Source organism: Echiichthys vipera (assembly GCF_963691815.1).
Source record: "Echiichthys vipera genome assembly, chromosome: 13".
In the NCBI taxonomy this organism is placed as follows: Eukaryota; Metazoa; Chordata; class Actinopteri; order Perciformes; family Trachinidae; genus Echiichthys; species Echiichthys vipera.
This window is the reverse complement of record NC_139838.1, coordinates 25,473,002-25,499,930: the sequence shown is the minus strand read 5'-3', so window position 1 is coordinate 25,499,930 and position 26,929 is coordinate 25,473,002. Positions and strand designations below refer to the sequence as shown.

At 40.5% G+C, this 26,929-nt stretch overlaps 2 protein-coding genes across 2 annotated transcripts in view; one reads left to right on the top strand and one right to left on the bottom strand.

The window, feature by feature from the left end:
• Positions 1-814: 814 nt before the first annotated feature.
• LOC310956021 (zinc finger protein 706) lies at positions 815-5,792 on the top strand. The gene is made up of 4 exons (XM_083926113.1): positions 815-857; positions 3,306-3,456; positions 4,477-4,608; positions 4,818-5,792. The coding sequence occupies exons 2-3, from the start codon at positions 3,322-3,324 to the stop codon at positions 4,570-4,572; spliced, it is 231 nt and encodes a 76-aa protein (XP_083782239.1). The 5' UTR covers positions 815-857; positions 3,306-3,321; the 3' UTR covers positions 4,573-4,608; positions 4,818-5,792.
• A 571-nt stretch (positions 5,793-6,363) lies between these two features.
• The window catches only part of bmp8a (bone morphogenetic protein 8a), a 40,307-nt gene continuing 19,741 nt past the window's right edge, over positions 6,364-26,929 (bottom strand). Inside the window, exons 2-7 of the mRNA XM_083926111.1 lie at positions 12,025-12,217; positions 11,058-11,206; positions 10,764-10,943; positions 8,864-8,943; positions 8,235-8,345; positions 6,364-6,969 (exon numbers count right to left, since the gene is read on the bottom strand). Of these exons, the coding sequence (XP_083782237.1) occupies positions 6,820-6,969; positions 8,235-8,345; positions 8,864-8,943; positions 10,764-10,943; positions 11,058-11,206; positions 12,025-12,217 (863 nt within the window). The 3' untranslated portion in view covers positions 6,364-6,819. The remainder of the gene's footprint in view (positions 6,970-8,234; positions 8,346-8,863; positions 8,944-10,763; positions 10,944-11,057; positions 11,207-12,024; positions 12,218-26,929) is intronic.

Sequence of the window (26,929 nt, the reverse complement as noted above, 5' to 3'; positions counted from 1 at the left end):
TTTGTTGATAATATTTTTGAATTAATAATCTTCTACTAATAATAGTAACTGAAGTACCCAGATAAATGTAGCCTAGAGGCAGGGGTGCAGATCTGATGTCAGGATTGGGAGGGGGCACAAAAGTGATTATTTTTATTTTTATTTTTTTTGCCCTTATGCAACTCACACCATGCCCCCATAAACTTCACAGAGGCTCGCCATATGATTCAAAAAGTACTGCACATGGAATCATTTACTGTGCTTACCTTTCTTATTTATCCTAAAGAGCGTTGCTGCTTATTCAACTGTTATATTAGTAAATCATAATTTTAAGGGTCTCGTGCATGTAAAGTCTGCTCACCCCCAGTTCTTCTCACCATCTTCCTTTTCTCCCGATGTGTGTGGGACTATTTTATGCATGATTAACTGATATGAATGAGTATCCAAATATGAAGTCCTTTGTTTTAAAGCCTGCTGATCATCAGCGTCTGTGTAAGAAACTACCATTCATTTGCTTTGTAGTGGAGGAGAGCAGAGGTGGAGTCAGAAATATATTTGTTCCACCATTTCAATAATTTACTTTTAGATCTAAATCTATGAGTAAGTGCAGTACTTGAGTAAATGGACTTAGTTACTTTCCACCACTGCTGAAACTGCTGCTAATTCCCAGAGGAAAAACACTGAGGATGCGTCAGCAGCAGCAGTTGCTGCCTCTGCTGTTGCGGGTGCAGTACCGCTGCAGTACCGCCCCAGGCCTGCTGGGGGCGCTGCTGACTTCTGTGGCGGGTTTGGACGCGACGGTTAAAACCTTCTTTGAATTTCCTCTGTCATTCAAACACAGACCGACAGAAGAGCGAGCTGAGAGTCAAATCTCGAAGGTAAAACCGCCTTTAAACCAATACTTGTGTTATTATCCAACAGCTCAAACGTGCTATGGTGTTATCTAACGGTGATTTGTATTCGAAACTATCTCCTTTATCCTCCTACAACCTCGTGTTGCGTAGCAACTCGGAGTCACATGCAATCTTAGCTTCACTGGCTAGCTTAGCTAACAGTGTTAGCAAGGCGGCGAAAGGCCTGTTTGGACGATGCTAACAAGCTAACGGCTGTTTTAAATAAGTTTTGTTAATTAAAACCTTAAAATAAACAGCTAAATTAACACATACAAGTACAAATAAAGGCGACGTTGCGTTACCAGGTTGATAAACTACAGGGAAACGCAAATATTAAGGACGTGTCGCTTCTGTTGCTGTGAAGTCGAGAGTTAAAGGCTTGTTTGAAACAGCCTCACAAGCAGCAATGTGTGTTTTTGATGACTAGTGTTTGAGCTAACGTTCATCAGTGGAGCCAAGTAGTTTGATGATCTTTCCAACGGGTTTTTCTTCAAATATGTCTGGCAAATATACATTAGCATGAATGCAGCGTGTTATCAGACTGTACAACAGTAGACCACACACACTAAAAGTGACAATAACTATATAATAACTGTAATGTTCACCTACTGGGTTCGTTTCACTGTGAATTTCAAACTCACTGTGCAATACTAATATTTTCCTCTGTGCCTTGGTGGTGTTAATGTTAAACAATTTAAAAATATTCTACATATCGTTCCTCTTATTCCTATATTTTATATTTCCCTGTGTTTATATTGTTCATATATTTCTATAACTTATTGTTTCTTACTAGTGCTTCTTCTATGTTTGTTTCACAAGCAAAAAACTCACTTTGATGCTGTAATAGGGAAATTTCCCCTTTGTGGGACTACTAACGGAATATCTTATCTTATTAGCAAAGATACATTTGTGAAAAATTAAATAAATACATTTACACAACCTTAATGATGGGTTATGGGCACTTAAGTAGACATGTACAGGTACAATTGAGCTGAAGGATTCAGTGTGTATGTTTAGCATTATCATATGGTGTATACTAAATATGTTAATAATGATCATTGTAATACGGTAGTATTATATGCACTGTGAAAAGCTACGTGTATAGGCTTAAGGCCACCCAAGCTGTAAGGCCGGATTTAATATACAACATAGTTTAACACAGTATTTGTAGTCGGGGGTCCTTGGCCAAAAAAAAGTAAAGGGCCCCTGCTATACCTGACGTAACGGTATTATTTATATTATATCGTATGGAGAAAATGCTGCATAAATACACATCTTTTGATAACTTATGTTATATATTTTTTTGTGTAAAAATGTCAAACCTTCAGAAGTTCAGACTTTTTAATTGTGATTATTTGCAGCTTGTGTTTACTCTTTTTGATTGTGAACTGTGTACATCTTGTTTTTGGGCTGTTGGTCGGACAAAACAAGGGGTTTAGAGACTGAACCATTGGCTTTTAGAAACCGCAAAGAATACAATGAATGTGGAACGTAATGCAACAGAGGGCTACCGGGCGTTGTGTGTGTTGTGCGTGTTGTGTGTTATTGCTCTGCCGATATGATAGTATCCCCTTTGGAGCCTTGTTTATGAATGGATCTGAGCTAAAGGCAGTAGCTGTAGTCCACCTTGCTCTCAGAGGCAAACCAAAACTAACTGAAAACACTTCTGATCAGACAAATCTCACCATTGTGTGGCTTATTGTCCGCACAGTTCTAATTCCTTCACCTCCGGTAAAATGCAGCCCCCAGCAGCACTCCCCAAACTTTTCAGTGGAAAGCATCGTGGAGTCTGGAGACGTTCCCAAACAGAGCAAAAGTGCCGACATGGGAGAGTGCAGAGACGGCCACACAGGGCAGCTGGTTTCATAATACTATGATCACAGAAGGCAAAACACCGTGGACACAACAGCCACAGTTTTAGCTACAATTCTAGAGATCAATGCATAAGCATCAGATACGCTCTGTTAGACACTGGTTTATTTTTAATATTTAAACACTTAAACACATTCCTCCCCTCCCTCCAAATAATACTGAAAAAATAGCCCGAACAAATGATGTCTGCCTCATAGTAACTCATTATCTTGCCGAGGTCACGCTGACTGTCCAGTGCCCGGACATGCTTATGCAATTTCATGTAGGTGCGCTCTTCACCGTAGGAAGTCCGGTGCCCACACAGTGTTCTCCGCTGCAGCAGGAGGGCGGGGGAGAGAGACAGAGAGGGGGAGGGAGGGTATGCACTTGTTTCCGGTTGTGATAGTATGATTAAATATATACCTGTTCAACGGGACAGGCTGTGCACAAAGAGGAGTTAACCAGCCTATTTATAATAAAGTAAAACAAAAACACTTATACACACTGTATACGTTTATGGTCTATCTGTGCTCCTGGTAGAAATTGGATCATCTTTGGTGTCTTTTTTTACTCTTCCTGCAGGTCGAAGTTGAGGGCCATGGCTCGTGGGCAGCAAAAGATCCAATCTCAGCAAAAGAATGCCAAGAAGGCAGCAGAGAAGAAGAAAGGTGCGGCCGCAGACCAGAAGACTGCAGCGAAGGCCGCGCTGGTCCACACCTGCCCTGTCTGCCGGGTGAGCACAACACCTGCAGCTGATAGATTTACTTGTAGCGTGGACGTTTTTCCACAGAAGTCTCTATTTGAGATCAGACTTATTTGCTTTTTAGAAAATGTGCCACTTATTGTATTCTCCGAGACTTTGGTTATGTGACGGATGTTTATTTTCAGGGTTCGTACGGATGCTTAAATGCTTGAAAATGCGTGAGTTTTAATGTTTTCAAGGTTTGAAAAGTGCTTGAAATTGTATCCATGTTTCTTTCGCAACAAATTTAATTTAAACAATTTGTTTTTAACGTGATTTAAATGAAAAAAGTGAAACAATAATTTTCAATATCTATATGTAATTTATCATAATTGTAAGGTGCTGGAAAAGCTTGAACGTGGACTTTAACGTGCTTCATTTTGACTTTGGTAAAAGTTTACAAACCCTGTATTTTATCAGGAGTATTAATGTGTTTGATTGATTTTGTATTTTAATTAAATACTACATCCAAAGTATGTGGAGACATGGAAGGCGTTAAGTTGAGTGGTTTGAGATCTGCTGAAACAAATAATGGAAAATATATTTCTTTAATGTTACCTATTGACCTCGGGGAGCTGAAGATGAAATCCAGAGCAATGTCACAGTAGAAAACTCCTGTTGATCATCTAACACAGGGGTGTCAAGGTGATCCAGTAAAGGACTGCATGTTCTTGCTCGGTTGGAATGAAAACCTGCAGCCACACGGCCCTTTACTGGATCACTCTCACACCCCTGAGCTAACACGTCAAGTAGTGTCAGTTGCGTTAGGCTTCAACTGTTGTCTTCATTATCTACAGAGTATTTTTTATTTGATTGATTTGTTTATAACAGAAAAAATCTAATTTAGCGTTACCCAAAGAGGCTTCTGCAAAGTCCTTGTTTTATGTGTGACCCACATTTTCATATGACAGATTCAGGTTTCTTCAATAATGTATTAATAGACGTAACACTTTACGGTCTGATTTGTTACCACAGGATAAAAACATGATTCTTTTTTTTTTGTTTTTTCAGACACAGATGCCTGACCCCAAGACCTTCAAGCAGCACTTTGAAAGCAAACACCCCAAGTCCCCCATGCCCGCTGAGCTGGTGGACGTTCAGGCATGAACAACTGCTGACACGACCTGAACCCGGCAAAACAAGGTAGCAACACCGTCTCTTACACTGCTGGTTTTAGGAAAGTCCTCGTAGATTTGGTGTTATCAAGGTGCAACGAAATTATATCATGAACTGCTTTTTAATTTAACCAAAGTTTCTATGTTTTGCATTGTGAACTAAGTGTTTTAAAAAAAATGCTGAGTTTTTGCTAACTTTTCCAACAATACTAAAACCAAACACACTGTTGCTTCCAGACACACAATGACCACGGACTGAACATTGAATCACTGCGCCTGAAGGATGTTGATGAAGAACACTGGGACCCATCAGTATTCATGGACATGTTGGGCTGGAGGGGCGGGGTGGACGTACTGTGTGTTTGTCTAAGAGAAAACAGTAACGGCGGGGCAGAATTACACCAGCACCCCACTTTTATATTTATTATGTTTAACTACCTTGCTATTTCACATGGGGGGGAGGGGACCTGCAAGATTGCCTGCTAACACTGAATGAAACTACCGTGTGACCAATTACAGGGAGATGTGATGCGTCTAAAAAAGCTACTATGGGACGTGAAAAAAAACATATTTTTGAACAGATGCTACATTTAAGACCCCGACTATATATTTAATCACTCTTCAACAATGGACGTGGCTCTGCTGTTGAGTTCGTTGTCATTTGCGGAGAGGGTATTCGCGTGCCCTCAGTGGACACTCTCCATAGAAGATAATTGGTTCATGACCATTGGCATCTACAAATGACTGAAACCCCGTTTTGTGTAACCCCAGAAAAAAAGCAACTCAACAGCTTTGGCTCGTCTCTGCTGCTGCTCCACAGGTGTCCGCATTCAGCAACACCTCACAACAGTACCTCACGTTTAACCACACAACAAATCCTGTAGTATCTTCTGTTTCCCCCAAATTCTTCTGCTCGTTTTAATGTCGTCCTCCTCGGGCATGTTTCCCCAATGTAATCCTGGCAATAACACCATCATCTCTGTCCCACTTCAGTTGGAGCAGGACAAGGTGTTCTGTGTTTATTTCCGCTGTTGGCAGTTTGGTTGTTCGTTGTTTGGAGAAACTGTATTCAGCCCAAAGCGCAGAAAGGTAAAGGAATCGATTCAGTAACGGCCTTTTTTTGTTCTTCATATATTCACTCGCAGGATAAATCGTCATTACTTTGCTTTCACTGTAATTTTTTTTTAAAACCCTTTACAATAAATTGAAAAATGTATTTAATGTGACTGGTCTTCTCACACGATGCTTCTTGACCCGATACGTTTCACGTGAAAACATGATTGATTATTATCGGCATTAAGGGCACACTCACACTGTCCTTCCGCACCGGGCCAAAACAGGTTTTTCGGCTAAAGCCTAGTTCGTTGGTTCTGAGGTCATTTATGTGCGCCTGTTGGGACATAGAAAAAAGAAGGAGGGACCATGCGTGGACATTTAAAACAGTGGCGGTGAAAGGTTCACGTTGGTGTGATGCGGAGGTGGAGTGTTTACTGCAGATTTGGTCGATGAAAAGATTCAAAAACAGTCGACAAGACGCACAAAAACTCTGAGGTCTACGGAAAGATCTGGAAACAAAGCCACGCATCACCATGTCGTCATCAATGCGTGTGACGTGTTACGGCGTGATGACGTATAGGCGGCGAGAAGCATTCGCCGAGGCCCAGGTAGTGTGAGTACAAACGGGCCTGGGGGGGGGGGAACAAATACCCTAAAGCCCAGGGTGTGGTGCGGAAGGACAGTGTGAGTGCGCCCTAAGCTACTAGTTTTCTTCAGTCCTCTTAAAACTAAAACCAAGAGTCAAGAGAAGGTGATTTTTTAAAATTTCTTTTTATTGAATACAATTTTACATTTTCTTTTTATATAGGCCGTGTTGCAACAATAGTAGTGTTGTCGTTTAATTTCTGCCTTGTTAAAAACAAAACCATCCAATTTGCCATTTAATTAAATGTGCTGTTAAAAAAGTCAAACTAGGCCGAGCTGTCAATCTGGACAAACAAACACCCAGAATCTGCTGCGATGTGAAGAGAAACCGTGAAAGCGCTAATTTGGAAACTTGGGCTCTTTGAATTTGGAAGACAATTAAATGACTGATCCTAAATCAGAACTCCAACACATAATAATCACAAACCTGTTAAATTAGACGTCTGCTAACTTTGTCAGAGGTTTCTCCAGAGTTCGTATCTGGGAAAACACTCATCCGTGTACATAGTTTGGTTTTAGACTGTGAAACCTCTCTGACTCATAGACACCCACAGGTCTTAACCACCATGTTACGGTGCTTTTTGAGGATGACGTTGTTGTTGTCGTCGTAGAAGAGGACGGAGATGGGGCTGAGCTTCGTGGGGGCGCAGCACGCCTTAGGGACCTCGTCAGGCTTCAGGAGGTGGACCTGCAGCAGCACACAAATACACAGGTCATTTTTACAACTCGGGTATTTGACTACAGAGTACTGTGTTACAATGACAGTAAAAGGCCTGAATTCAAAATCCCCCTTAAGCAAATAGTGTTTGCAGAAAGTGCTTAAAAGAACTAAAATGCTCCTGTAACTGACAAATATGAAATATACGGTTGCAGCTGCTTGAGGTGAAGCTAATTGGGGCCGGGCTCGTCCAAAGGATCACAAAAAAAAAGTTAGGATAAGAACGCAGAGACAAATAAGTTGTGCTACACAATTTTAATATCTTTGCTGTTGTGGTATTTCCAAACATATGATGATAGGAAACTGACCCCAGAGGTGGAGCAGCACATGTTAGCTACAGCTCAGAAATGTGAGGCGGCCTGTTGTGTTTTAAAAGCTTATCATGTGTTAGGTGTAAAAAGCAGAGATGGACAAATGATACCGACGCTTGTTCGACTCCTGTGAAAGTGCACTGGTTTGTCGGCACTTGTATCAAACGAGGAATGCCACGAGACGAACGGCGTCCAAGGGTTCAAACGTCACTTCAAAATGTGATTCCTTTAATTTTACTTTAACACATAATTAAGTTAAGAGGGAACAATTACAAAATGTTAATGTACGCTGGAAAGAGATACCCATAAGTATGAAAACACAAGTAATGCCATAATAAAACGAATAAGCTAATTTAATGAACATCATTCTCCCCTGGACTTTTACTGCACATGAGACGATAAATGAGTGCCGTGGCTGCTGTACGTTCAGCTGGACACCAGATGTCACTGTGTTTGCCACATTTGGAGACTTGAATCTTTTTCAGCACAAATTAAAAGAAAGCCGCACGCTACAATCACCCTTAAAAAGATGTCAAGTAAAAACAAAAACAACTATGCCTTCAGACGTGTTGTGGAGTTGAAGGTTGGCGTGAAATGATTATTAATTAATGATTAGTATTAGAGTAGAATAGATTTACTTTAATGATCCCAGACCGGGAAATTATTTTGTAACAGCAGTAGTGGGTCAGCAAATAAAAACTTTGTACATAACTTAAATAGAATCCAATATATACATAGTGTATATATACAGTATGCACAGTGTTCTATAAACAATAAACAATAATATATACAACAAAACAGCAGAGAGAGCAGAGCATTATTAGTTATTAGTAAACTACAAACAGAAAATGGAGATTTCCAACACGTGTTAAACTAATGTGTTAATTCATGGTTATGTCGGATGTGTGTCATCGCTGCACTGACCACTTGCTGGATGACGGCGTGGTTGGTGGCGTTCATGCAGGAGCCCAGAGGATAGAAGCACTCTCCGTCACAGTAATATGCTGAATATCCAGTGGGGGCCAGAACCCAGTCCTGAGCACAAACCACGGAAATAAAGTTACAGCAGGACAATCATCAAACCTTTGTCTATTAGGTCATATTAGACATTGGCCTTTGGACCAATATGAAAGATTAAAGTAAATACATTAAACTAAATACTCCTACAGTACAAACGAGAAGACAACACAGTTTCACAGTTTCATATTCTCTCCTTTTTCATGTATTATAAATGTATTCGACTGTTACTCATTTAACATGTTAACTGAGTTATAAGAGATACATATTAAAAGCTTAAATTATATTAACAGTGCATTGATTTGAAACAGAATGAACCCTGGGACAGGTGCAGGTAAACGTACTTTCATCATTGCATTGTTTCCCACCTTTAAAAACGTACAATGTTAAGAATTTAATACAATTCTTCCAATAAGAAGCTGGAGCAATGGTAGTGATCTTGTTTTTCAGAGGTAAAAAAGTTGAAACGAGTAGAATAAAAACACTTGATGAAAAGAAGATGAAACATGAATAAAAAACTTAAATCCAGCGCTGACCTTCCACCCCAGGTCGCTGAAGCTGACGTAGAGCTCGTGTTTTTTACAGGGCTGACCTCCGCTGTTTGCAGGACTCCGATCTGGAGACAAATGAAGTGAAAAAGAAACATTTAGTGAGATCGAATAACATGACAGCAACATTAAAACTATTGTCACTTTTTAGGGAACGATGTGTAGAGTGTTAAAGGCCCTGTGTCGAATGTTTTTGTATTAGTCTGTGGACTGACTTCTATTTAAAGCTTTCGGGACGGATTTCCTGGGAAACTCCAAAGGATGTGACGTTTTCTGTGCACCCGAGTCCCACACCTCTCTTCAGCTCGCCCACAGCCAACAGTGAAGCTAAATGGAGCCCGCCAACGTGTCCACACGTGCTGTTCTTCTGTCTACATCCTGCAGTGGTTGGTGGCTTTCTGGTAACTAGTTTATCACTAGGGTGAGGAGTCGAGCGAGTGAGTGAGTGCGCGTGCGGCGGAGGCATGGCATGTGTGGACTCTTTCACCTTTCTTTCCTCAATTGCTGATAAAAATATAGAAACATTGTCATGTCAAATGCATTGTGCTTATGTTAGCACGTTTGCTAATGCTAGCTTCCTTGCTATTGCGCCCAAATTGCTAACTGGCTGGCTACATTGAGTGGATAACATCACCTAATTCATCCAGACTCCCAAAACTGTCTCGCTCAGCATTTGCAAAGTACCTCTATGGTTACCGTTACTATGCAACCAACTCCAAAACCATGCAGGCTACTTAAGAAAAGTCATAGTATAGTGTGTAGAAACGAGTAAAATGTCCAAAAAATGCTTAAATCAGTCATAGGATAGCATGTCTAAAGCAGTTATAGCATCATTTGGTGAAAGAAGTCAGGAAAAGTCATAGAAAAGGAAATTAAAAAGTAAGCTCTGGAAAAAAAGTCAAAATATAATACGTCCAAAAATGTTTGAATCAGTCATGGGATACTGTGTTTTAGTAGTCATAGCATAGTTTGTCGACAAAAGTCAGGAAAAGTCCACAAACAACGTCTTAGTCATAGTATAGTATGTTGAAAAAAGTCCTGATACCAGAGGTCTGCGTGTGTGTGTGGTTCTGTCTCTCTGCCCATCCTTTCTGTTTCCTTCTCAGGTGCAAACAGCTGAGTTTCCACCTGTTGAGCTGGCCAATCAGAGGGGACCCAGCGCCCTCTCTCAGCCATTCTGTATTTCATTCTGCTGTCTGTGAGACCAATGTTTGCATGCTGAAAAGTATAGAAAGAGTTTTTGTTTTTCTGTGTTGATGAGATTGTGGACGTAGGGAAGTTTGAGTAATTTGTTCTTGTTCGTCAAACTTGGGTTATTGTTTGGTACCATGTGTATATAATACGAAACATTTATTAGATAACTAAGTTAGGTCTTTTGTTGTTTCTGCCTATAATGGGAGTTAGGTAGGCCGTGTTTTATCTTTAACGATTATTTTTTCAGCAGTTTTTCAGAAGTATTAAGTTTTTCCTGCTTAAAGGTGTCTCCCATGGTTACACATAGCATCCAATCACAAGGATGAGTCAGGGCAACGACACTAGCCAATCACAGCACAGCACAGCCTAGTCTGAAAGTTACAGAGAACCTTTAACATTTGACACTGATAAACTTCATGGACCCAAGCAATACGTCATTTCTCATTTTTAGTTAGTATTTTTCTTTCTTTCAGTCGTTTCTTCAAAGATATTTTAAGATTAACTAATGATTCCCACTTTCATAGATAGAAGTCTTTCCATGACAAATGATTTGCAGGCTGGTTGTGATTAATGTCTTTTTTAAGTCCCTAAACCTTGTAAGACATAAACATCTGGTGAGCGTTTACTGAAGTAACAATTAAAGCATCAATTTCAGAGCTGTGCTCCCACAGAGTGTGGGCGCCCGGGACCTCACTGTGGATGCTGGGGACTGGGAGGTCGTATTTGGGCTTCTTCCTGCGGGGATGTGGCTTCACAGCTCGTGGCGGCCGACACGGGACCTGACTCTCCCTGAAGAAGGTCACCATGAAGGGCTGTTTGGAGCGAGGGCCCCTGCGTCCCACCAGCCCGATCCAGCCTGCGGACAGGGAGCGGTCTGGGAGAGGATACAGAATATGAATGGAGTTCAGTTATTAAGTAACCATTTCAAATCATTCTGTTGTAATTCGCAGAGTGAGAACGTGTAACCGGTTAAAGAGGATGCACCCACCCTCCTCTGTCTCCACATAGAGACGAATGCCCAGGTTGCTGCGGGGGTGGAGGAGCCAGTGGTTGGAGGCAGAGGTGACATCGAAGGCCAGCCAGCCCTCCTGTCCTGCAGGCACAGACTGTATGTCGAGCAGCACCAGCTCCGGTTCTCTGAGAGGAAACAGAAAATAATTTGATTAAACTGAAACTTAAACATCCAAATTAAGAACGATAGCTAAAAATATTTCACTTTTACTCTTGTTGGGACAAACACAGCTTGAGCGCTGTTAGCCAGTTTGAAGGACGGGGTTCTTAATTACAAGCCTAAACCCAAACACCAAAGACTTTAAACAAAAAATGAAACTTGATTTCCCCGATTTTGCAATCCACAACGCTGTATCGAGATTTAATCTTCCGTCTGGAGGAATGAAAAATGTCTTGCTATCAGATCTTATATATAATTAGATCACCAGTCCTGAAAGTACAAAGGTTTGTTTGCCAGTCAGCCAGATGTCATCAGCAAGACTAGAAGTGGCAGAAGATAAGAAACGTGGGAGGAAATGGTGTCTTGGTGCCTTTTAATAACTTAACACCTAATTATTAAAATATGTGTCAGTAATAACATTAATTTGAAACTCGGATAAAACACCAAAACCCACCTGAGATGTATTTTTATTTCCCCTCTGCTGTTCTTCTCGTCCTCTTCTTCTTTATTTTCGATCGAGGCATTTCGTTTCATTCTTTTTTTTAGTTTACTTTCCACATGCTGATACTTATGAGTCCTCTTATGTTTTGCAAATTAATGTATTTGTATTTCATATTACAACCATAATGCATAATATTTGTACGCATGCAAATGGCCTCTGATAATATAATATGTATATATACATAAAATAAACCCTTTCCTAATTGAGTTACAAAGTGCTTTGCAGAAAAAGAATCACAAAAATAAAAATCAGAAGTTGGCGAGAAGGTGAGTGGGAGGTAACCTGTGCCTGCTCTCTCGCTGGATCTCGTAGACGGAGATGTGCAGTGTTCGGTTGGCCCTCTGGCCCATCGTCAGGGTCTTATAGATGCGAAACTCTGCTGCCGTCACCGTCTCGCCCTGAGGGAGGGGCGTCAGGTCGAAACGAAACTCCTTCCAGTACGGACGAGGCTGCAGGAGGTCACGCTCCTGCTCCACTGCAGAGAGAGAGAGACATATATGTCTATGTTACACATTTCAAACAGAAAAGATACAAACAGGGATTCAAAACAGAGAAAACACTTTTTTCATGAATGCTAATAGATTGACAGATGCTTGATTGTTTAGATAAACGTTCTACTGTCATGGATTAATACAAATCAAAAATCAATTATGCACTTTAGTTGAGGAGAAAAATGTGTCAGAGGTGTGAGATTCAGATGTAAGAGAAGAAAACAAACTGTGAAAAACAAACAAGATGGAGTCTCTACGAAGTTCCTATCAAAAGTTATTTAAAATAGGGTTAAGGGTCTAGGATTAGAGTCATGGGGTTTTGGGTTAGTTTAGAGACTCGTGCTGGTTTCGTTGCGATCGGACATCGGGAACCCTTTGATCTTAAACAATTGTGTGCCTATTTTTTTTTTCCTTGGGTGCTCATCTGTTGGGACTTCGCCTACCCCCCTATTTATGGCGACGCGCTTTCCATCGGTACCAAGATGGAGTCTCTACGACGTTCCTATCAAAAGTTATGGCCTATTTAAAAATAGGGCTAAGGATTAGGGTTAGAGCTAGGGTTAGGGTTAGGGTTAGGGCTAGGGTTAGGGTCTAGTATTAGGGTCTAGGGTTAGGGTCTAGTATTAGGGTTAGGGCTAAGTCTAGGGTTAGGGCTAGGGTCTAGGGTTAGGGCTAGGGTTAGGGTCTAGTATTAGGGTTAGAGCTAGGGTTAGGGTTATGTCTAGGATTAGGGTCTAGGGTTAGGGTCTAGGTTTAGTGTCTAGGGTTAGGGTCTAGGATTAGGGTTAGGGCTAGGGTTAAGGCTAGGGTTAGGGCTAGGTCTAGGGTTAGGGCTAGGGTTAGGGTCTAGGATTAGGGTTAGGGTCTAGTATTAGGGTTAGGGCTAGGGTTAGGGTTAGAGCTAGGGTTAGGTCTAGGATTAGGGCTAGGGTTAGGGTTAGTGTCTAGGGTTAGGGTCTAGGATTAGGGTTAGGGTTAGGGTCTAGGGTTAGGGTTAGGGTTTTGGGATTAGGGTTAGTTTAGAGACTTGAAACTTGGGCTACCCCCCCTATTTCATGGGTGCTGAGTGCACTCGTGCTGGTTTCGTTGCGAACGGACATCAGGAACCCTTTGATCTTAAACAATTGTGTGCCTATTTTTTTTTCCTTGGGTGCTCATGTGTTGAGACTTCACCTACCCCCCTATTTATGGCCACGCGCTTTCCATCGGTACCAAGATGGAGTCTCTACGACGTTCCTATCAAAAGTTATGGCCTATTTAAAAATAGCGCTAAGGTTTAGGGTTAGGGTTAGAGCTAGGATTAGGGTTAGGGTTAGTGTCTAGGATTAGGGTTAGGGTTAGGGTCTAGGATTAGGGTTAGGGCTAGGGTTAGGGTTAGGGTTAGGGTTTTGGGATTAGGGTTAGGTTAGAGACTTGAAACTTGGGCTACCCCCCCTATTTCGTGGGTGCTGAGTGCACTCGTGCTGGTTTCGTTGCGATCGGACATCGGGAACCCTTTGATCTTAAACAATTGTGTGCCTATTTTTTTTTCCTTGGGTGCTCATGTGTTGAGACTTCGCCTACCCCCCTATTTATGGCCACGCACTTTCCATTGGTACCAAGATGGAGTCTCTACGACGTTCCTATCAAAAGTTATGGCCTATTTAAAAATAGCGCTAAGGTTTAGGATTAGGGTTAGGGTTAGAGCTAGGGTTAGGGTTGGGGTTAGGGCTAGGGTTAGGGTTAGGGTCTAGGATTAGGGTTAGGGTTAGGGTTAGGGTCTAGGATTAGGGTTAGGGCTAGGGTTAGGGTTAGGGTCTATGATTAGGGTTAGGGTTAGGGTCTAGGATTAGGGTTAGGGCTAGGGTTAGGGTTAGTGTCTAGGGTTAGGGTCTAGGATTAGGGCTAGGGTTAGGGCTAGGGTTAGGTTTGGGGTTTGGGTTGGTGTTAGGGTTTTGGGTTAAACTTGGTTTTTGCACTGGCCTAGAGTATTGTATAGAAGAAAGAAAAGGGGAAAGGGTGGAGAGGGAGAAATATATAAGAAAACAAAAAGAATAAGAAGAGTAAAGGTGGTGATTGTTTTTATTGGTAGAGGGGGGGAGAAGGTAGCCTGAGTGTGGGTAGGGTTGGGATTGAACCTAGGGCTACTGGTTGGCAGCCCGCCGTCTTAAGCCTTGAGCCATTGTCCTCAGGGGTATTATTTGTCCATAGACTTATAAGGAGCTGGATATTTGGAAAGAAATGAAAAAAAATTAAAAAATAATTGAAAAAAATTTATTAAATAAGAAAAAGGGGGGGGGGGCAACTTATTAGAAGAAGGAGGAAGGAAGGAAGAAGGTAAGAAGAAGAGGGCGGGAGTGGAGTGAGAGAAGTGGCGAGGGGACATGGTGTGTTTAGGTGTCATTGAGGCCTGCCGGGGTTATTGTGTTAAGTTTATGGATCCAGATTTTTTCTGCTCTTTTTCTTTGTAAAGTTGTCCAGTGATTGTTGTGTTCCAGTCCTGAGATAAGTTATGGCCTATTTAAAATAGGGTTAAGGTTTGAGATTAGGGTTAGGGTTAGGGTTAGGGTTGGGGTTGGGGTTAGGGTTGGGGTTGGGGTTAGGGTTAGGGTTGGGGTTGGGGTTGGGGTTAGGCTTGGGGTTAGGGTTAGGGTTAGGGTTTTGGGATTAGGGTTAGTTTAGAGACTTGAAACTTTGGCTCCCCCCCCCCCTATTTCGTGGATGCTGAGTTCACCCGTGCTGGTTTCGTTGCGATCGGACATCGGGAAACCTTCGATATAAAAGAATTGTGTGCCTATTTTTTTTCCCTTAGGTGCTCATTTGTTGAGACTTCGCCTACCCCCCTAATTATGGCCACAAGCTTTCCATCGGTACCAAAATGGAGTCTCTACGACGTTCCTATCAAAAGTTATGGCCTATTTAAAATAGGGTTAAGGTTTGAGATTAGGGTTAGGGTTAGGGTTGGGGTTGGGGTTAGGGTTGGGGTTAGGGTTAGGGTTGAGATTAGGGTTAGGGTTAGGGTTAGGGTTGAGATTAGGGTTGGGGTTAGGGTTAGGGTTAGGGTTATGGTTTTTAGTCGTTTTTTCACGTTTTTGTGATGTTTTCATCTGTTTAAAGTCGTTTTTTCAGTTTTTTTGGTGTTTTCATCTGTTTTTAGTCGTTTTTTCACGTTTTTGTGATGTTTTCATCTGTTTTTAGTCGTTTTTTCACGTTTTTGTGGAGTTTTGCTTCTGTTTTTAGTCGTTTTTTCACCTTTTTGTGGTGTTTCGCGTCTGATTTTAGTCGTTTTTTCACATTTTAGTGATGTTTTGCGTCTCTTTTTAGTAGTTTTTTCACATTTTTGTGGTGGTTTGCTTCTTTTTTTAGTCGTTTTTTTCAGTTTTTTGGTTGTTTTTCAACTGTTTTTAGTAGTTTTTTCACATTTTTGTGGAGTTTTCATCTGTTTTTAGTCGTTTTTTCACGTCTTTGTGGTGTATTTCATCTGTTTAAAGTCTTTTTTCATGTTTTTTGGTGTTTTGCGTCTGTTTTTAGTATTTTTTTCACCTTTTTGTGGCGTTTTGCGTCTCTTTTCAGTTGTTTATTCACATTTTTGTGGTGTTTTGCTTCTGTTTTTTTCAGTTTTTTCAGTTTTTTGGTGTTTTGCGTCTGTTTTTAGTCATTTTTTCACATTTTTTGTGGTGTTTTGCTTCTGTTTTTAGTCGTTTTTTTCACTTTTTATGGTGTTTTGCGTCTGTTTAGTCGTTTTTTCACATTTTTGTGGTGTTTTGCGTCTGTTTAGTTGTTTTTCACGTTTTTGTTGTGTTTTGCATCTGTTTTTAGTCGTTTTTTTGAGACTTCGCGTACCCCCCTAATTATGGCCACGCGCTTTCCATTGGTACCAAAAAGGAGTCTCTACGACTTTCCTATCAAAAGTTATGGCCTATTTAAAATAGGGTTAAGGTTTGAGATTAGGGTTAGGGTTTAGGATTAGGGTTAGGGTTAGGGTTTAGGATTAGGATTAGGGTTAGGGTTTAGGGGTTAGGTTTATTTTAGAGACGTGAAACTTTGGCTCCCCCCCCTATTTCGTGGATGCTGAGTGCACTCGTGCTGGTTTCGTTGCGATCGGACATCGGGAACCCTTTGATATAAAACAATTGTGTGCCTATTTTTTTTCCCTTAGGTGCTCATTTGTTGAGACTTCGCCTACCCCCCTAATTATGGCCACAAGCTTTCCATCGGTACCAAAATGGAGTCTCTACAACGTTCCTATCAAAAGTTATGGCCTATTTAAAATAGGGTTATGGTTTGAGATTAGGGTTAGGGTTAGGGTTGGGGTTAGGGTTGGGGTTAGGGTTAGGGTTAGGGTTGGGGTTAGTGTTAGGGTTAGGGTTGGGGTTAGGGTTAGGGTTAGGGTTGGGGTTAGGGTTAGAGTTGAGATTAGGGTTGGGGTTAGGGTTGGGGTTAGGGTTGGGGTTAGGGTTAGTGTTAGGGTTGGGGTTGGGGTTAGGGTTGGGGTTAGGGTTGGGGTTAGGGTTGGGGTTAGGGTTAGGGTTAGGGTTGGGGCTAGGGTTAGGGTTGGGGTTAGGGTTGGGGTTGGGGTTAGGGTTAGGGTTAGGGTTAGGGTTAGGGTTGGGGTTAGGGTTAGGGTTGTGGTTAGGGTTAGGGTTGGGGTTAGGGTTAGGGTTGAGATTAGGGTTAGGGTTGAGATTAGGGTTAGGGTTGGGTTAGGGTTAGGGTTAGGGTTAGGGTTAGGGTTGGGGTTAGGGTTAGGGTTAGGGTTGAGATTAGGGTTAGGGTTAGGGTTTTTAGTCGTTTTTTCACGTTTTTGTGATGTTTCGCGTCTGATTTTAGTCGTTTTTTCACATTTTAGTGATGTTTTGCGTCTCTTTTTAGTAGTTTTTTCACATTTTTGTGGCGGTTTGCTTCTTTTTTTAGTCGTTTTTTTCAGTTTTTTGGTTGTTTTTCAACTGTTTTTAGTAGTTTTTTCACATTTTTGTGGAGTTTTTCATCTGTTTTTAGATGTTTTTTCACGTTTTTGTGGTGTTTTCATCTGTTTTTAGTCGTTTTTTCACGTCTTTGTGGTGTATTTCATCTGTTTAAAGTCGTTTTTCATGTTTTTTGGTGTTTTGCGTCTGTTTTTAGTATTTTTTTCACATTTTTGTGGTGTTTTGCGTCTCTTTTCAGTTGTTTATTCACATTTTTGTGGTGTTTTGCTTCTGTTTTTTCAGTTTTTTCAGTTTTTTGGTGTTTTGCGTCTGTTTTTAGTAATTTTTTCACATTTTTGTGGTGTTTTGCGACTGTTTTTAGTTGTTTTTTCACATTTTTGTGGTGTTTTGCTTCTGTTTTTAGTCATTTTTTCACATTTTTGTGGTGTTTTGCTTCTGTTTTTAGTCGTTTTTTTCACTTTTTATGGTGTTTTGCGTCTGTTCGGTTGTTTTTTCACATTTTTGTGGTGTTTTGCGTCTGTTTTTTTCATTTTTTTCAGTTTTTTGGTGTTTTGTGACTGTTTTTAGTCGTTTTTTCACATTTTTGTAGTGTTTTGCGACTGTTTTTAGTTGTTTTTTTCACATTTTTGTGGTGTTTTGCGTCTCTTTTAAGTTGTTTTTTCACATTTTTGTGGTGTTTTGCTTCTGTTTTTTTCAGTTTTTTCAGTTTTTTGGTGTTTTCCGTCTGTTTTTAGTCATTTTTTCACATTTTTGTGGTGTTTTGCGTCTGTTTAGTTGTTTTTCACGTTTTTGTTGTGTTTTGCTTCTGTTTTTTTCACTTTTTTCAGTTTTTTGGTGTTTTGCGTCTGTTTTAAGTCATTTTTTCACATTTTTGTAGTGTTTTGCGACTGTTTTTAGTTGTTTTTTCACATTTTTGTGGTGTTTTGCGTCTCTTTTAAGTTGTTTTTTCACATTTTTGTGGTGTTTTGCTTCTGTTTTTTTCAGTTTTTTCAGTTTTTTGGTGTTTTGCGTCTGTTTTTAGTCATTTTTTCACATTTTTTGTGGTGTTTTGCTTCTGTTTTTAGTCGTTTTTTTCACTTTTTATGGTGTTTTGCGTCTGTTTAGTCGTTTTTTCACATTTTTGTGGTGTTTTGCGTCTGTTTTTAGTAATTTTTTCACATTTTTGTGGTGTTTTGCGACTGTTTTTAGTTGTTTTTTCACATTTTTGTGGTGTTTTGCTTCTGTTTTTAGTCATTTTTTCACATTTTTGTGGTGTTTTGCTTCTGTTTTTAGTCGTTTTTTTCACTTTTTATGGTGTTTTGCGTCTGTTCGGTTGTTTTTTCACATTTTTGTGGTGTTTTGCGTCTGTTTTTTTCATTTTTTTCAGTTTTTTGGTGTTTTGTGACTGTTTTTAGTCGTTTTTTCACATTTTTGTAGTGTTTTGCGACTGTTTTTAGTTGTTTTTTTCACATTTTTGTGGTGTTTTGCGTCTCTTTTAAGTTGTTTTTTCACAATTTTGTGGTGTTTTGCTTCTGTTTTTTTCAGTTTTTTCAGTTTTTTGGTGTTTTCCGTCTGTTTTTAGTCATTTTTTCACATTTTTGTGGTGTTTTGCGTCTGTTTAGTTGTTTTTCACGTTTTTGTTGTGTTTTGCTTCTGTTTTTTTCACTTTTTTCAGTTTTTTGGTGTTTTGCGTCTGTTTTAAGTCATTTTTTCACATTTTTGTAGTGTTTTGCGACTGTTTTTAGTTGTTTTTTCACATTTTTGTGGTGTTTTGCGTCTCTTTTAAGTTGTTTTTTCACATTTTTGTGGTGTTTTGCTTCTGTTTTTTTCAGTTTTTTCAGTTTTTTGGTGTTTTGCGTCTGTTTTTAGTCATTTTTTCACATTTTTTGTGGTGTTTTGCTTCTGTTTTTAGTCGTTTTTTCACTTTTTATGGTGTTTTGCGTCTGTTTAGTCGTTTTTTCACATTTTTGTGGTGTTTTGCGTCTGTTTAGTTGTTTTTCACGTTTTTGTTGTGTTTTGCATCTGTTTTTAGTCGTTTTTTTGAGACTTCGCGTACCCCCCTAATTATGGCCTCGCGCTTTCCATTGGTACCAAAAAGGAGTCTCTACGACGTTCCTATCAAAAGTTATGGCCTATTTAAAATAGGGTTAAGGTTTGAGATTAGGGTTAGGGTTTAGGATTAGGGTTAGGGTTAGGGTTTAGGATTAGGATTAGGGTTAGGGTTTAGGGGTTAGGTTTATTTTAGAGACTTGAAACTTTGGCTCCCCCCCCTATTTCGTGGATGCTGAGTGCACTCGTGCTGGTTTCGTTGCGATCGGACATCGGGAACCCTTCGATATAAAACAATTGTGTGCCTATTTTTTTTCCCTTAGGTGCTCATTTGTTGAGACTTCGCCTACCCCCCTAATTATGGCCACAAGCTTTCCATCGGTACCAAAATGGAGTCTCTACGACATTCCTATCAAAAGTTATGGCCTATTTAAAATAGGGTTATGGTTTGAGATTAGGGTTAGGGTTAGGGTTAGGGTTGGGGCTAGGGTTGGGGTTAGGGTTAGAGTTGAGATTAGGGTTAGGGTTGGGGTCGGGGTTAGGGTTAGGGTTAGGGTTAGGGTTAGGGTTGAGATTAGGGTTAGGGTTAGGGTTGGGGTTAGGGTTAGGGTTAGGGTTAGGGTTGGGGTTAGGGTTGGGGTTAGGGTTGGGGTTAGGGTTAGGGTTGGGGTTAGGGTTGGGGTTAGGGTTAGGGTTAGGGTTAGGGTTGGGGTTAGGGTTAGGGTTGGGGTTGGGGTTGGGGTTGGGGTTAGGGTTGGGGTTAGGGTTAGGGTTAGGGTTAGGGTTAGGGTTTAGGATTAGGATTAGGGTTAGGGTTTAGGGGTTAGGTTTATTTTAGAGACTTGAAACTTTGGCTCCCCCCCCTATTTCGTGGATGCTGAGTGCACTCGTGCTGGTTTCGTTGCGATCGGACATCGGGAACCCTTCGATATAAAACAATTGTGTGCCTATTTTTTTTCCCTTAGGTGCTCATTTGTTGAGACTTCGCCTACCCCCCTAATTATGGCCACGAGCTTTCCATCGGTACCAAAATGGAGTCTCTACGACGTTCCTATCAAAAGTTATGGCCTATTTAAAATAGGGTTATGGTTTGAGATTAGGGTTAGGGTTAGGGTTGGGGTTAGGGTTAGGGTTGGGGTTAGGGTTAGGGTTGGGGTTAGGGTTGGGGTTAGGGTTAGGGTTAGGGTTGGGGTTGGGGTTAGGGTTGGGGTTAGGGTTAGGGTTAGGGTTAGGGTTGAGATTAGGGTTAGGGTTAGGGTTGGGGTTAGGGTTGGGGTTAGGGTTGGGGTTAGGGTTAGGGTTAGGGTTGGGGTTGGGGTTAGGGTTAGGGTTGGGGTTAGGGTTGGGGTTAGGGTTAGGGTTAGGGTTGGGGTTGGGGTTAGGGTTGGGGTTAGGGTTAGGGTTAGGGTTGGGGTTAGGGTTAGGGTTGGGGTTAGGGTTGGGGTTAGGGTTAGGGTTAGGGTTGGGGTTGGGGTTAGGGTTGGGGTTAGGGTTAGGGTTAGGGTTGGGGTTAGGGTTAGGGTTGGGGTTAGGGTTGGGGTTGGGGTTTTTAGTCGTTTTTTCACGTTTTTGTGGTGTTTTCATCTGTTTTTAGTCGTTTTTTCACGTCTTTGTTGTGTATTTCATCTGTTTAAAGTCGTTTTTCATGTTTTTGTGGTGTTTTGCGTCTCTTTTCAGTTGTTTATTCACATTTTTGTGGTTTTTTGCTTCTGTTTTTTTCAGTTCTTTCAGTTTTTTGGTGTTTTGCGTCTGTTTTTAGTCGTTTTTTTCACATTTTTGTGGTGTTTTGCGTCTGTTTTTAGTCGTTTTTTCACATTTTTATGGTGTTTTGCGTCTGTTTAGTTGTTTTTCACGTTTTTGTGGTGTTTTGCGACTGTTTTTAGTTGTTTTTCCCATTTTTTTGGTGTTTTGCGACTGTTTTTAGTTGTTTTTTCACATTTTTGTGGTGTTTTGCTTCTGTTTTTAGTCGTTTTTTTCACTTTTTATGGTGTTTTGCGTCTGTTTAGTCGTTTTTTCGCATTTTTGTGGTGTTTTGCGTCTGTTTAGTTGTTTTTCACGTTTTTGTTGTGTTTTGCATCTGTTTTTAGTCGTTTTTTTGAGACTTCGCCTACCCCCCTAATTATGGCCACGCGCTTTCCATTGGTACCAAAAAGGAGTCTCTACGACGGATTAGGGTTAGGGCTAGGGTTAGGGTCTATGATTAGGGCTAGGGTTAGGGTTAAGGCTAGGGTTAGGGTTAGGGCTAGGGTTAGGGTTAGTGTCTAGGATGAGGGTTAGGGTTAGGGTTAGGGTCTAGGATTAGGGTTAGAGCTAGGGTTAGGGCTAGGGTTAGGTTTGGGGTTTGGGTTGGGGTTAGGGTTTTGGGTTAAACTTGGTTTTTGCACTGGCCTAGAGTATTGAATAGAAGAAAGAAAAGGGGAAAGGGTGGAGAGGGAGAAATATATAAGAAAACAAAAAGAATAAGAAGAGTAAAGGTGGTGATTGTTTTTATTGGTAGAGGGGGGGGGGTAGCCTGAGTGTGGGTAGGGTTGGGATTGAACCTAGGGCTACTGGTTGGCAGCCTGCCGTCTTAAGCCTTGAGCCATTGTCCTGAGGGGGATTGTTTGTCCATAGACTTATAAGGAGCTGGATATTTGGAAAGAAATGAAAAAAAATTAAAGAATAATTGAAAAAAATTTATTAAATACGAAAAGGGAAGAAGGAAGGGAAGGAGGAAGGTAAGAAGAGGGTTGGGTTGATTTTAGTCGTTTTTTCACATTTTAGTGATGTTTCGCGTCTCTTTATAGTAGTTTTTTCACATTTTTGTGGTGGTTTGCTTCTTATTTTAGTCGGGTTTTTTTCAGTTTTTTGGCTGTTTTTCATCTGTTTTTAGTAGTTTTTTCACATTTTTGTGGAGTTTTTCATCTGTTTTTAGATGTTTTTTCACGTTTTTGTGGTGTTTTCATCTGTTTTTAGTCGTTTTTTCACGTCTTTGTGGTGTATTTCATCTGTTTAAAGTCGTTTTTCATGTTTTTTGGTGTTTTGCGTCTGTTTTTAGTATTTTTTTCACATTTTTGTGGTGTTTTGCGTCTCTTTTCAGTTGTTTATTCACATTTTTGTGGTGTTTTGCTTCTGTTTTTTTCAGTTTTTTCAGTTTTTTGGTGTTTTGCGTCTGTTTTTAGTAATTTTTTCACATTTTTGTGGTGTTTTGCGACTGTTTTTAGTTGTTTTTTCACATTTTTGTGGTGTTTTGCTTCTGTTTTTAGTCATTTTTTCACGTTTTTGTGGTGTTTTCATCTGTTTTTAGTCGTTTTTTCACGTCTTTGTTGTGTATTTCATATGTTTAAAGTATTTTTTCATGTTTTTTTGATGTTTTGCGTCTGTTTTTAGTATTTTTTTCACATTTTTGTGGTGTTTTGCATCTCTTTTCAGTTGTTTATTCACATTTTTGTGGTGTTTTGCGACTGTTTTTAGTTGTTTTTTCACATTTTTGTGGTGTTTTGCGACTGTTTTTAGTTTTTTTTTCACATTTTTATGGTGTTTTGCGTCTGTTTGGTCGTTTTTCACATTTTTGTGGTGTTTTGCATCTGTTTAATTGTTTTTCACGTTTTTGTGGTGTTTTGCGACTGTTTTTAGTTGTTTTTCCCATTTTTTTGGTGTTTTGCGACTGTTTTTAGTTGTTTTTTCACATATTTGTGGTGTTTTGCGACTGCTTTTAGTTGTTTTTTCACATTTTTGTGGTGTTTTGCTTCTGTTTTTAGTCATTTTTTCACATTTTTGTGGTGTTTTGCTTCTGTTTTTAGTCGTTTTTTTCACTTTTTATGGTGTTTTGCGTCTGTTTGGTCGTTTTTTTCACATTTTTGTGGTGTTTTGCATCTGTTTAGTTGTTTTTCACGTTTTTGTGGTGTTTTGCTTCTGTTTTTTTCAGTTTTTTCAGTTTTTTTGGTGTTTTGCGTCTGTTTCACGCGCTTTCCATTGGTACCAAAAAGGAGTCTCTACGACGTTCCTATCAAAAGTTATGGCCTATTTAAAATAGGGTTAAGGTTTGAGATTAGGGTTAGGGTTTAGGATTAGGGTTAGGGTTAGGGTTTAGGATTAGGGTTAGGGTTAGGGTTTAGGATTAGGATTAGGGTTAGGGTTAAGGGGTTAGGTTTATTTTAGAGACTTGAAACTTGGGCTACCCCCCCTATTTCGTGGATGCTGAGTGCACTCGTGCTGGTTTCGTTGCGATCGGACATCGGGAACCCTTTGATCTTAAACAATTGTGTGCCTATTTTTTTCCCTTAGGTGCTCATTTGTTGAGACTTCGCCTACCCCCCTAATTATGGCCACGAGCTTTCCATCGGTACCAAAATGGAGTCTCTACGACATTCCTATCAAAAGTTATGGCCTATTTAAAATAGGGTTAAGGTTTGAGATTAGGGTTAGGGTTAGGGTTAGGGTTGGGGTTAGGGTTAGGGCTAGGGTTGGGGTTAGTGTTAGGGTTGGGGTTAGGGTTAGGGTTGAGATTAGGGTTAGGGTTAGGGTTAGGGTTGGGGTTAGGGTTGGGGTTAGGGTTGAGATTAGGGTTAGGGTTAGGGTTAGGGTTGGGGTTAGGGTTAGGGTTAGGGTTAGCGTTGGGGTTAGGGTTGAGATTAGGGTTAGGGTTAGGGTTGGGGTTAGGGTTAGGGTTAGGGTTAGGGTTGGGGTTAGGGTTAGGGTTGGGGTTAGTGTTAGGGTTAGCGTTGGGGTTAGGGTTGAGATTAGGGTTGGGGTTAGGGTTGAGATTAGGGTTAGGGTTGGGGTTAGGGTTAGGGTTGAGATCAGGGTTAGGGTTAGGGTTAGGGTTAGGGTTAGGGTTGGGGTTGGGGTTAGGGTTGGGGTTGGGGTTGGGGTTAGGGTTAGGGCTAGGGTTGGGGTTAGGGTTAGGGTTGAGATTAGGGTTAGGGTTAGGGTTGGGGTTAGTGTTAGGGTTAGGGTTGAGATTAGGGTTAGGGTTAGGGTTAGGGTTGGGGTTAGGGTTGGGGTTAGGGTTGAGATTAGGGTTAGGGTTAGGGTTAGGGTTGGGGTTAGGGTTAGGGTTAGCGTTGGGGTTAGGGTTGAGATTAGGGTTAGGGTTAGGGTTGGGGTTAGGGTTAGGGTTAGGGTTAGGGTTAGGGTTAGGGTTAGGGTTAGGGTTTTTAGTCGTTTTTTCACGTTTTGTGATGTTTTCATCTATTTTTAGTCGTTTTTTCAGTTTTTTTGGTCTTTTGCGTCTGTTTTTAGTCGTTTTTTTCACCTTTTTGTGGTGGATTGCTTCTTTTTTTAGTCGTTTTTTCAGTTTTTGTGGTGTTTTGCGTCTGATTTTAGTCGTTTTTTCACATTTTAGTGATGTTTTGCATCTCTTTTTAGTCGTTTTTTCACATTTTTGTGGTGGATTGCTTCTTTTTTTAGTCGTTTTTTTCAGTTTTTTGGTGTTTTTCATCTGTTTTTAGTAGTTTTTTCACATTTTTGTGGTGTTTTTCATCTGTTTTTAGATGTTTTTTCACGTTTTTGTGGTGTTTTCATCTGTTTTTAGTCGTTTTTTCACGTCTTTGTGGTGTATTTCATCTGTTTAAAGTTGTTTTTCATGTTTTTTGGTGTTTTGCGTCTGTTTTTAGTATTTTTTTCACATTTTTGTGGTGTTTTGCGTCTCTTTTCAGTTGTTTATTCACATTTTTATGGTGTTTTGCTTCTGTTTTTAGTCGTTTTTTCACCTTTTTGTGGTGTTTCGCGTCTGATTTTAGTCTTTTTTTCACATTTTTGTGGTGTTTTGCGACTGTTTTTAGTTGTTCTTTCACATTTTTGTGGTGGTTTGCTTCTTTTTTTAGTCGTTCTTTTCAGTTTTTTGGTGTTTTTCATCTGTTTTTAGTAGTTTTTTCACATTTTTGTGGAGTTTTTCATCTGTTTTTAGATGTTTTTTCACGTTTTTGTGGTGTTTTCATCTGTTTTTAGTCGTTTTTTCACATTTTTGTGGTGTTTTGCGTCTCTTTTAAGTTGTTTTTTCACATTTTTGTGGTGTTTTGCTTCTGTTTTTTTCAGTTTTTTCAGTTTTTTGGTGTTTTGCGTCTGTTTTTAGTAATTTTTTCACATTTTTGTGGTGTTTTGCTTCTGTTTTTAGTCGTTTTGTCACATTTTTGTGGTGTTTTGCTTCTGTTTTTAGTCGTTTTTTTCACTTTTTATGGTGTTTTGCGTCTGTTTAGTCGTTTTTTCACATTTTTGTGGTGTTTTGCGTCTGTTTTTAGTCGTTTTTTTGAGACTTCGCGTACCCCCCTAATTATGGCCACGCGCTTTCCATTGGTACCAAAAAGGAGTCTCTACGACGTTCCTATCAAAAGTTATGGCCTATTTAAAATAGGGTTAAGGTTTGAGATTAGGGTTAGGGTTTAGGATTAGGGTTAGGGTTTAGGATTAGGATTAGGGTTAGGGTTTAGGGGTTAGGTTTATTTTAGAGACTTGAAACTTTGGCTCCCCCCCCCCTATTTCGTGGATGCTGAGTGCACTCGTGCTGGTTTCGCTGCGATCGGACATCGGGAACCCTTCGATATAAAAGAATTGTGTGCCTTTTTTTTTTCCCTTAGGTGCTCATTTGTTGAGACTTCGCCTACCCCCCTAATTATGGCCACAAGCTTTCCATCGGTACCAAAATGGAGTCTCTACGACGTTCCTATCAAAAGTTATGGCCTATTTAAAATAGGGTTAAGGTTTGAGATTAGTGTTAGGGTTAGGGTTAGGGTAAGGGTTAGGGTTAGGGTTGGGGTTAGGGTTGAGATTAGGGTTAGGGTTGGGGTTGGGGTTAGTGTTAGGGTTAGGGTTGGGGTTAGGGTTAGGGTTAGGGTTAGGGTTAGGGTTGGGGTTAGGGTTAGGGTTGGGGTTGGGTTAGGGTTAGGGTTAGGGTTGGGGTTGGGGTTGGGGTTAAGGTTAGGGTTAGTGTTAGGGTTAGGGTTAGGGTTAGGGTTAGGGTTGAGATTAGGGTTAGGGTTAGGGTTAGGGTTGGGGTTAGGGTTGGGGTTGGGGTTAGGGTTGGGGTTGGGGTTGGGGTTGGGGTTAGGGTTGGGGTTGGGGTTGGGGTTGGGGTTGGGGTTGGGGTTAGGGTTAGGGTTGGGGTTGGGGTTGGGGTTGGGGTTAGGGTTAGGGTTGGGGTTGGGGTTAGGGTTAGGGTTGGGGTTGGGGTTAGGGTTGGGGTTAGGGTTAGGGTTGGGGTTAGGGTTGGGGTTAGGGTTGGGGTTGGGGTTGGGGTTGGGGTTGGCGTTAGGGTTGGGGTTAGGGTTAGGGTTAGGGTTGGGGTTAGGGTTTTTAGTCGTTTTTTCACATTTTTGTGGTGTTTTGCGACTGTTTTTAGTCGTTTTTTCACATTTTTGTAGTGTTTTGCGTCTCTTTTTAGTCGTTTTTTCACGTTTTTGTGGTGGTTTGCTTCTTTTTTTAGTCGTTTTTTTCAGTTTTTTGGGTGTTTTTCATCTGTTTTTAGTAGTTTTTTCACATTTTTGTGGAGTTTTTCATCTGTTTTTAGATGTTTTTTCACGTTTTTGTGGTGTTTTCATCTGTTTTTAGTCGTTTTTTCACGTCTTTGTGGTGTATTTCATCTGTTTAAAGTCGTTTTTCATGTTTTTTTGGTGTTTTGCGTCTGTTTTTAGTATTTTTTCACATTTTTGTGGTGTTTTGCGTCTCTTTTCAGTTGTTTATTCACATTTTTGTGGTGTTTTGCGACTGTTTTTAGTTGTTTTTTCACATTTTTGTGGTGTTTTGCGACTGTTTTTAGTTGTTTTTTCACATTTTTGTGGTGTTTTG